This window comes from Juglans regia, chromosome 2 (assembly GCF_001411555.2).
Source record: "Juglans regia cultivar Chandler chromosome 2, Walnut 2.0, whole genome shotgun sequence".
Lineage (NCBI taxonomy): Eukaryota > Viridiplantae > Streptophyta > Magnoliopsida > Fagales > Juglandaceae > Juglans > Juglans regia.
Window position 1 is genome coordinate 11,941,054 of NC_049902.1, and position 11,022 is coordinate 11,952,075.

The 11,022-nt window shown below is 37.5% G+C and overlaps 1 protein-coding gene across 1 annotated transcript; it reads right to left on the minus strand.

The window, feature by feature from the left end:
- Positions 1-4,295: 4,295 nt before the first annotated feature.
- Positions 4,296-9,241, minus strand: LOC108983603 (transcription termination factor MTEF1, chloroplastic-like). Its single transcript, XM_018955303.2, has 3 exons — positions 8,901-9,241; positions 8,737-8,811; positions 4,296-5,641 (listed from the first exon to the last, which is right to left on the minus strand). Exon 3 carries the CDS (start codon positions 5,422-5,424, stop codon positions 4,579-4,581), a length of 846 nt encoding a protein of 281 aa, XP_018810848.2. The 5' UTR covers positions 5,425-5,641; positions 8,737-8,811; positions 8,901-9,241; the 3' UTR covers positions 4,296-4,578.
- Positions 9,242-11,022: the final 1,781 nt, after the last annotated feature.

Here is an 11,022-nt window from a genome sequence, read left to right on the forward strand (position 1 = left end):
GACATCATGCCTCTTCATAGACTACACAACTATCCCAACCAACATGACACTTCATACAATCTGTCCAACTACATAGCTTATCCCGACACTTCACTTGATCTATATGACATACAACCACATCATGGTTACGCCACATCCAATCACTTCACACAACACTTCAAACTACACGGTTCATCCCAACACTTCCAGTGGCATCCTGCCATTCCACAACTACACAACCCCATCACTTCACAACACACTGCCACATCACCAACTACATCACACATCAAAATTCTACATTTAATCCTCGTCACTTCACACTACTTACAGCCACAACACTACACAATATTGGCCAACACTTCAACCACACAGCCACATCACAACCTCACATCACAAACAACTCCGTTCACAGATTACAACACAGCACATTCACAACACCATTCCAGTATCAACTTCACAACAGTATAATTCTTAATGAAAAGGGATAGGAATTATACCATAGTGAGAGGCTGAAAGCTCGCGTTGCTTGCTACCTGGCATGGTCCGGCAGTGGCGGCTACGCATGTGCAAGGAGGGGCCGGTTAAGGCACAGTGGTACCTTTCGTGACCTAAAACAGGGGCTATTTTGGGTGGCTTGCAATAAGGGTTTCCTGTACAGGGATAGTGGGGCACGGTGGTGGAGCTCGGGGCAGTATGAGGTAGCTGAGGCAGTAGTGGTCATGGGTGGTGGCTAGGCTGCCATGTATGGTGGTGGAAGGGGCTGAGGGAGGCATTGGCTCACCGCTGAAGGGGAAGGGAGATCTGGAGAGGGAGAAGCCAATAGATGGTCATGGGTGACTGAGGCTGTGGTTGGAGGCGGCTAGTGGAGGCTCACGGCGGCAGGGAGGCCACAGTAGTAAGAAAGCAAAGGAGAGAGTGAGAGGGGCATGGATTTGAGAGGACCGGGGTTGGGTTGCGGTGGTGGGTGTGGGTGTGGGGTGGTCGAGGTGAACTCGGTGGTGAGAAAAGTTAGGGATTTTGGGATTTAATCTCAACCCTTCATCTAGGGGTCCCCAGATTGATCTAACGGTGGAAATAAAACATTGAGATAAACTAACTACAATAAGAGGAATTAAAATAGAAATACAATGGGACTAATTTAAAACCCAACTTAAATTCTAAAATATAATCTTTCATCATAAAATAAAATGATGAAGTTTACTAAATATTTTTAAGAGAAATAACATCATCTAAATAAGTAGAGTTTTTATATCTTGTAATATTACATAATATTACATAACATAAAATGATTTTATAAAACTACATCATTTTCAGGGCTTCACAATATAAAAAGACTCACTTGAAAATATGGGCTTGGTTCAATAAGGCTGCATTTAGTTCATAAACTCAGCTGAACTCAACTGAGTTCAGTCTAATTTTAAGCTGAATCTAACATCTAAACACTCAACTCTCAAATTACTAAACTCATTACAACTTAAAACCTTCTTAGAGCATTCGCATTGGTCTATGCATATGCATATGCAAAATCACCTCTTTTGCATAACCACTTTGTCATTTAAGCAAAATTTCCACATTAGCTTATGCATATTTGAGACAAAATAATAATAAAATATTATTATTTTATTATTATTAATTTTTTGCTAAAATCAATTTTTTTTAATATATATTTTGCAATTAGCATCCACTACATACATTTGACATTAATAATACAAATGCAATAATAAAAAATATAATTTTTTTAATATATTATATTAAAAATATAATAAAATGAAAAAAAAATATAAATATATTATAAGAATAAAATGAAAGTGCATGTGAATATTTGTTGTGTTGTTGAAGGAGGGAGAAAAAAAGGATTGTGAGAGAGAGTGGGAGGAGAGAGAAATAATGATTAAAATATATTTTGTAGAGTGAATAGTAGTTATCCAAATTTAGATGAGCACTGTTCATAACTAACTAAATATTTGGATATGCATAAGCCAATGTAGAGAATTTTAGGGTCATATTATGCAAATATGACTTTGCATATACATATGCATAGACCAATGTGGATGTTTTTAGACGTGAGACCCACAACCTTTTTCAACTCAAAACATCTTTATACGTGGGACCCATAACTTTTTTCAATTTCTCATAAAAAGTACTAAACTCATCTTAACATCCAAACACACTTTAAACTCAGTTTAGATGGACTCCACATAACTCTTTTTACTACTCAATTCACTATTATTCATAAAGAACTCAACTCAGCTCAGCTTAGCTTAACATCCAAACGCAGCCTATTACTAAAAATAACACATTTAAAATAAATTTGGACATTTAAATATTTCAAAAACTTTAAAACATTGGGCTTCATTTAAAAATTATCTACAATATTTAAAACACAACTTCGGGATTTAAAACGCAAAGGCGAGACTCGTGACCAATCTAGAGAATTAGATCCCCATCCTAGTGTGCTTGAGGTCACTTGAGGTCAAGTACTGTTGAATCCATTGGTGTGGATTTTCCTTGGCTAGAAGGTATTCCGTAGTTGCCTTTGATGCAGAGATAAATATAGTAATCATGGTAAAACTATTTTTTTTTTTAGAAGTAAATCATGGTAAAACTATAGAAAGGCCGAAGGTCCAGAATTGCATGCGTGCAGAGATCGAGTGGATCGTTCGTAGTGTTGCAAGCTAGATTTAGCTAATACAAGGGGCTTATGAGTGTGTCTAAATTGGTTGTAACAAACCAAATTTATATAATGAATTTTAGGCGGCAACTTACACAAGGAGTGATTTTAGAATTTGAAGATGTTCTTCAAATGAGTTTCGACTTTGTTACCAAATTGTTGTGTTAATTATTTTTTTGTGATTTTTTTCATTGACTCAACCATTTTAGATAGTCCAGTAAAATTGAAAAGCACCTATTCACCTCCCCTCTAGGTGTTGTGTTAGATTAGAACCACTGATTTCTTAGAGGAGACATAGATCTACAGCTTCGTTCCCTTTCTCTTGCAAAGCCAAGTTTCTTAAGCTATAAAGGCGTACCCATATAGGAACATGCCATTATTTCGTCTCTTTCCCAGAAATATCACAAAAAGACCACCAAAACTAAGACACTCCCGGTCTAAAGAAGTCATGAGTAGCTGTATTTTTTTCTCATATTTTTATCTAGCTACATTCATGATATAAACCAAGCCAAGCAGCAGAACACTTATCATGGGAGACTGTAAGATAGATCTACTACATCATCATAAGGTATTCCTTGTTGAAGTTAATAAGGTAAATTTTCTGAATTTTGGCTGACAATTTTAAATGGAAGCTTGCTTTCCATCAATATCACCTCACGATGACTATATTATGAGGTCTGCTCCAAAATAACCACAGATAGAACATAAGAAAGCACAATCGAATAGATAAAACTGGAGAAAGACAACTTTTTAATATCAAGTATTACTTATATTTATTGACCAAGAATGCCTACCAATATGATGCCATAAGAGCTGTTGTTTCATCAGATTTGACAAGGATTAAAAATATGATATTCAACAATCTCCTCTGAGGTTACTAACGATTATCTATCATAAGATAGACAGAACACGGAAAGGGTGAGAAAGAGTCAGAGAGGCGAATTTGCTTTAGATTATTGCATCTCAATGGCTGCACAGACTACAATAATCAATCCCATTTATTTTTTATTTTTTATTATGATATAAACTTAGAAAGAAACAGATAAAAAGAAACTTAGAAAAGTCATCGCTCATCCCCTATAATTATTGTTCAAGGATGCAAGTTCAACACTATCCTTATTTCAAAGGGAAGTAGAAGATAGTTTGATAGGAGCTTCCTGGAAAAATAGGACTCACCAGGCCATGAGGCCACTAGAAAATAATAACTGAATGGGATAACAAGATGTGCACAGTAAGAGAGAACAAGTCCCCAAAGCTGGGCCATGTGTAGATCAGGCATTATTATCGTACTAACCATCACATATCAAGATTTCACATCCAAATGAAGTAGTTAATTCCTCTCAACAATCTTATGATCTGTATAAAGCGGTCCAGCATATTAGAATGTCGTCCCAATCAATGTCCAGAACCGTGACCAGATGGTTAGCACCTGATATTGCTAACTGTAAATCAAATTAGGATGTGGCTTTCAGTCGGTTTCATATAGAATTGGTGCAAGAGTTATAATGCCTCGACCATTGTCTTCAAACAGAAAGATTCATAGCGGTTAATTACCTGCTTCCCAGCTTGTATGAAATGTACGACAATCATTTGTTTAAATCGATTACGACTGTCCAAAACTGTAAATAATATCAACTATAAGAACTAAAATCAACTTCCAGTGCATTCTTATAAAAAAATGGTAATTATTTTGGGCCAATTGGGTCAAGTTCCGACTGTTCTGTATGTTCAAACAGGGTTCTACAAAGAGACCAGCCCTAAAGAATACCTTAACTGGGATAATCAAGTATGCACATCAGGTGCAATCACAGAGAGAGAGAGAGCTGCTGTGTATCAAAAGCTCTCGTATTATAAAAAACAAATGAGACAGGAAAGTATACTAACATGGATTCCAGCGGCTAAAAACAGTGCAGCCAGTGAACAAAACTTCAAAAAGGGAATCCCACGCGAATGTTTTTCTTTGAGGCTTCTGCCAATCGCTTGATCCCTTTGGCGCATTTGTAGAACTCTAACAATTCATCAGCAACATCTTCCGGGTGACACTTGACAAACGCCTTTAAAAACCTCTTCTCTGTCATCCTCAGTGCCCTAAGCATTGTGGGTCCCTTAATCTGGGAATCAAGACCCATGTCATCTATCTTCCCTGCAAGAAGGACTCGCGGCTTTAACACAGTCTCCAAGCTAGAGTACAATAGAAATGGATACTTAAGGACCACACTAGCTGGAAGCTTCATCATGCCCAAAATGAAAGTCATGTTCCTCTGTACCTTATCAACTGATAGTGTCAACATAAGGGGGGATCTCCCAAAAAGATTGAAGATTTCATCATTTGAAAACCCGAACTTTTCAAAATTTCCCACCTTTTGACTGATTGTTTCATGGCGTGAGATGCCAATGATAGTAACAACATATTTATACATCTTGGAATCCTTGGAAATCCCAGTTTTGCGAATATATTCCATTTTCTCTTCATCAAATGAAGTTCGAGGTATCATGGTGGGCCGAGAAAGGAGCATAGGAATCAAGTCCTTTCTACTAACACCCATCTCTTGATACAGCGCAATAGCAGGCTTGATCCTGTTATTGAAATCATACGTTAAGAGTGAAGGGTTCCTAACAATAGCTTTAGCAAGCACTTCCCTTGACTCAAACAATGTCATAAAAAATTCAAGCCGCTCATCAAAGCAATGATTTATTCGACAACTTAGAAGCCTGGGGCGACAATTGATCATCTTCACAAGATCATGAGCTCCAATGCCTAAGCTACTGAGCATGTTAAGTTTGGATTGAAGGTGGGCAATGTTGGCCCGGCGTAAAGAAGGGCGGCGGACAATTATCTTCGATATATCATCATCGGTACAACCCCATTTCCTCAGAACATCAATGGAGTTTTTTGGGTGGTCTACAACTTCTACTCTTTCAACTTGGGTTGGACTTTTCGTTGAATACGTGGCAGTCGTGAAGACCAGCAAAGGTTTTGAAACTGATTCCCTGGGAAATGTGAGCAAATGGTGTGATGAAAATAATAATTTAACCAAAGCGAAGGCTTTCGGTAACATATCAATCTTGCAATTGAAGAATCAGTGATAAGGGCTTTATGGCTAGGGCTACACTCAAGAATCAGTATGGAATGCTCAAAATGGGAAACATGTGGGCATTAATTGATTCCGACGGCTGTTAGTATACAATACGACATCAGCATATAATCGACATTCATTGAAAACCTCACAAGCCCAAACTTCTCGGTGAGTTTCACCAAATGGATTTTCTGCAAAATAAATACACCGAAATAAATAAATAAATAAAGGTGCTCAGAAAACAATAACAACGACAAATATCTATACATGTAATAAAAAAGGAATTGCCTCCAAATTTATGAAATTAATATAATTATGATAAGCGTAGACCCTACTCAGTAGAAATTTATGTGATGATTTGAATTAAAGTATCCCTCTATAGATCTCATATTAGATAGAAATATCTCTGTTACAGATACTGATTCGGCCAGAATATCGCTTCTACAGTTTTTGGGTTACACTAACGCCCTGTTTGGTTCATTGACTGCACTAAGTGCAGTAGACTTTTAAACTCCTTCAAACATCCAAATATCCAAACATCACGTTATGTATATGGGCGTGACTAGGTTGGCTGACAAAAGCTAATCTCCTCTGCAGCTTTTTTTTTTTTTTTTTGCCGTCTCTCTCTCTCGTGACAAAATCGATTTGCCCAGAGTGGGGACAAAACTTTTTTTTTCAAAAGTCTCCTCTGCAGGTTTTTCGCATGGGGGACAAAAAATGTGATGTGAACAGTAGTGGGTCCCAATAATTTTACAACTTTCCATAAATATATCTAAACTCATCTTAACATCCAAACACACTTTAAATTCATCTCAAGTGGGTCCCACAAAACTCACTCAACCATCTCAACTCACTATTATTCATAAAGAACTCAAATCAACTCACAGCTTAGCTCTACATCCAAACGCAACCTAAAATGCCTTTGCTACATATCTGAATAGACTAAAATAGACGAACAACAAATCGAATTAGACAAAAACACCCTTTATTCAAATCAAACCAACCAATAACAACCATAACTCTCTACAACTACTAACAACCAGAAATCTCTAGAACTATTTTTTTTTTTTAATAATTAATAAGAATTTTGTTATCACAAATAGGCATAGCCCAAGTACACACGAAGTATACAAAGGAAATACCTACTACACTCTAGAAAATAGGAAAACTAAAACAGAAACAGATTCAGTACATTCTCATCATTCCTTTCAAATATCTTAGCTCACAAACTCAAAGTAGAAAAGAAAAAGTTTCGAAGATCTTCAAAAGAGCGCTCCTTGTCTTCAGAACATTTCCCATTTCTTTCCAGCCAAAGACATCATATTAAACACAAAGCAATCATTCTCCATCTTGTAGCAACATCTTTCCTCACCTCACAACCCCACCAACATGCAAGAAGCTCCACAACTTCCTTAGGCATCACCCAAAATAAACTTGTCCAACCAATAACCTCATACCACAAAGAGTTTGCCACCTCACAATGTAAAAATAGATGATTTACAAATTCTCCATCCTTCTTGCACATGACACACCAATCGGCTATACACAAACCACATTTTCTAAGATTATCCATAGTCAATACTTTCCCTAGAGCAACCACCCAACTGCATAATACACTCAAGTACACAAATCTGTCTACTATATGCAACCAATCAATTTTCTACCATTTTTATCACCTAAGATCAACATACAATCCATTTAAAGCAATAATTTCTTTTAACAAGGTCCATCCATACTCGATACATTTAATATGTACAAATCTGTCCGTTTAGAAACCAACATCATCATCATGCTTTTCAAACTCACTACATCTCCATCATTTCATCCCAACACTTCAAGATACGCCATCTCAATCCAAACTCCATGCATTCATATCCAACATCTCAATAGAGTTCAATCATATAGCATAGTCCAAACTCAAGCTAAATCATGTAATTACAAACCACTTCTATACTCGATCATCAAATACAATTGAATTTAAAGATTAACCATTAAATCTGTCCAATGAATACCACAAACACCAAGATGCGCACTCTATTCATTTGTCACTTGAGCCCAACTTAAATCCATCACACGATCCATTGTTCATGCATAGCACACCCAACATAATCAAATCTGTCCAACCAACATTTACAAACACTTTACTCAATTTATAAGCCTCTTGACAATACATACATGTTTCCAAATTACCATCCAACACAAACATACATACTCCATAACAAGCTTCTAATCAATATATCACTTCCTCATAATTAATCATAACCAACATATTCAATACAACAAATTTGTCCAATTCTTCCAAGAGTATCCTTATACAATTTTTATGCTACTTAATAGCATTCACACATCTCCAAAATTTTACCATCTTACAACTATACATCATATATATCTCACACAACATAAAACGCAAGAAAACCAGTTCGAACACAATCCATCCATATCATAAATTCTTGCATACTTGACTCAACATACACCAACACAATTAAAATCATAGAGCTTAATAAGCTTCATACAAACCCATAACTAGTTATACAACCCAAAGCAAAATATCACTTCAATATTTAGTACCAAATTCATATCATTCTATTCCATCCTTCCATACACCCAACTCAAATTATAACACATACTAACATATTTTCTGCCCATGTACATCAATCCAACACAATTACAATATACAAAGATTAATAAGCTTCATTAATGGCTCCACACAAACCCAAACTTCACAATTACTATATTCAACCAATAAGCTTCTTAACAATACATACAACACATATGCTCAATCCAAAGTCCAATTAACTCAACATAAAACAACCAACACAACCCCATAATTCACAATCTCCAACAACTCCATTTCAATCCTAACCACACCTCACTTCTTCTCATTCTATCAAAACCAATATATTCAATATATATAAATATAAATCTGCCTATATTCAAACATAACACCAGCAACATCCATATAAACTACATAACATAATACTCCTTGAGACATAGAGAGAGAATTTATACCACAGTGGTGGCGTAGGCAACGGATGTACACGGCTGGACAGGGTGTGGCGGCCTCCCTTGGCCACGGTGGTGGTACTGGAGAGGGGGACAACAGCGGGTTAGCGAGAGAGACAAGGCGAACAAAGACAGAGAGGGAAAAGGAACGGACGGAGAGAAGCACTTACCGACGGCAAAGGAACTCGACGACGGCCTGGTAGCGCACGGTGGCACGGGGCCAGAGACAGTGCAGAGTAGAGGCCAAGAAAAACGGTGTGGGGCTTGCTTTTTCTGGACGGCGAGGGGTGGTGCTCGACGGAAAGGGGCTTGGCTGCGGCGTCGTGTGATGGTGGTTGGCCGTGGCGGGCGTGCCAGTGGTGGCTGATGGCGTGGATGGTGGCTGAGAGATGGGAGAAATCGAGAGAGAGAGAAGAGAGAGAGAGAGAGAGAGAGAGTCTGCTACCGTGCGTGGGGTGGTCTTCGTGGTGGAGCCGGTGGCGTGCTCGTGGTGCAGCTTTGTTGCTGCCCTTCACGGTGGCCGGCGGCTTGGCAAAGAGGCGAGAGAGAAATCGAGAGATGGCGCCGGGGGACGATGGGTGAAAAGAAAAGGGGAAGGAGAGAGGAGGGAAGTTTGGGCAACAGATCCTAGCCAACGTCTTCAGGTTTCTAACTTGGATCCAAGGGTAGAGATTAAACATAAATGAGATCCAAAGGTAGAGATTATACATAAATGAGATAAAAGAAATAGAGATTATACATAAATGAAATAAAAATAAAATAAAAATAAACATAAATGAAATAAAAATAAACTAAATAAAGAAGTAGAGAAATAAAAATAAAATGAAATGGTACTGTTTAAAAGTTGGCCACATAGGAGGTGCAGGAAATAAACATCCACCAATAAAAGTTGGCCACTTAGGAGGCTGTTATTTTTACACCCATCAATAAAAGTTTGCTACGTAGGAGGTGCAGGAACTAAACATCTACACTGGCACGCAAAGTTCCTCTTCCCTCTCCTTAAGACTGTTCATCCGGGCTAAGTTTTTCCAAGCCCAGTCCCAAGCCCGGATACCTGCTTTCTGGTTCTGGGTTCCAGCCTGTATTTAAAATTCGGATTATAAAACTCGGACCTATATGGTCTGGATGCAGGTGACTTAAAGCGGGTTCCAGATTTCCAATCCGATACTCACATTTATACCTAAAAATAGAAGGCCCCTTTGTCGAGTACCAGTTCATCTCTTTCTTAGGTTTAGCTTTCATCCGTCCCTCCTCTCTCTCTCATCTCTTCGCAGTTCATCTTCTTTCTTAGGTTCAGCTTTCATCAATCCCCTCTCTCTCTCTCTCTCTCTCTCTTTTCTTCGAGTTTCTCACTTGTGGCTCAGTCGTATTCTTCTCTCTTTCTCTCTCATGCTGAAACCCTAGCTCCTGTCACTCTTCTTCTGCCGATCGAAGATCTGTTCCTCATGGCCGTCGTCTTCTACTTTTTCGCTTCATCGTCGACTTCTACAACCAAGGTTAGTTTTTTTTCCATTTCACATACTCTCTCTCTCTATTGGTGCTATTATTTCAATTTGGGTTGTGAAATATTATCTCTGTGTTAGTTTTTCTTGACAAACCGAAGGTTCTTATTTCCTTCTTTGGGAAATATTACGAAAACCCATGCTTTACACTTCCAAATCTGTGTTTTTTTTTACAGTGTTTTAAATTTGTAAGCATGTGGGAAATGATTAGAATCTGTTTTGGGTTTGTTTTTAAACATGAAGTTTTATTTATTTATTTGGGTCTGTTATATGTTGTTATTTTGCTAGATTTGCTATTTTTTCTTGTCTTAGCTTGCTTTCTGCAATTGGATTTTTGTTCTCTCCATTGATTTTGGATTTATTTTGATGTGAATATTTGAATGGTGGAAGAAAACAGAGCCAAACTCTGTTCCTGATGGTGATTTTTGATAATTTTTCTGATCTCATTGATCTTTTTGTTTGATTCCATAGAAGGGGAAGTACACTACTATCAACGTCACCTTAAAGATTTTATGGAAGAAAATTGAAGAAAAAATAAGAGAAGCAAATGGGCCCAGATATTCTAAGAAACCATCATAATCTTCATGATCATCAACACCAACATCACCATAACCAGATGAACAAATAACGCAGTGGAATCATTTCAACGTGAATTTAAGTTGCATTTAGTTCAACATGAGTTATACTAGTTTATGGCTTACTGCTTGAATTCAATTAATACTATTTGTTGAAATAATATTCTGTTCTTTTTTTTTTCTTTTTATTATTTGGCAGGATATAATATTTGAGG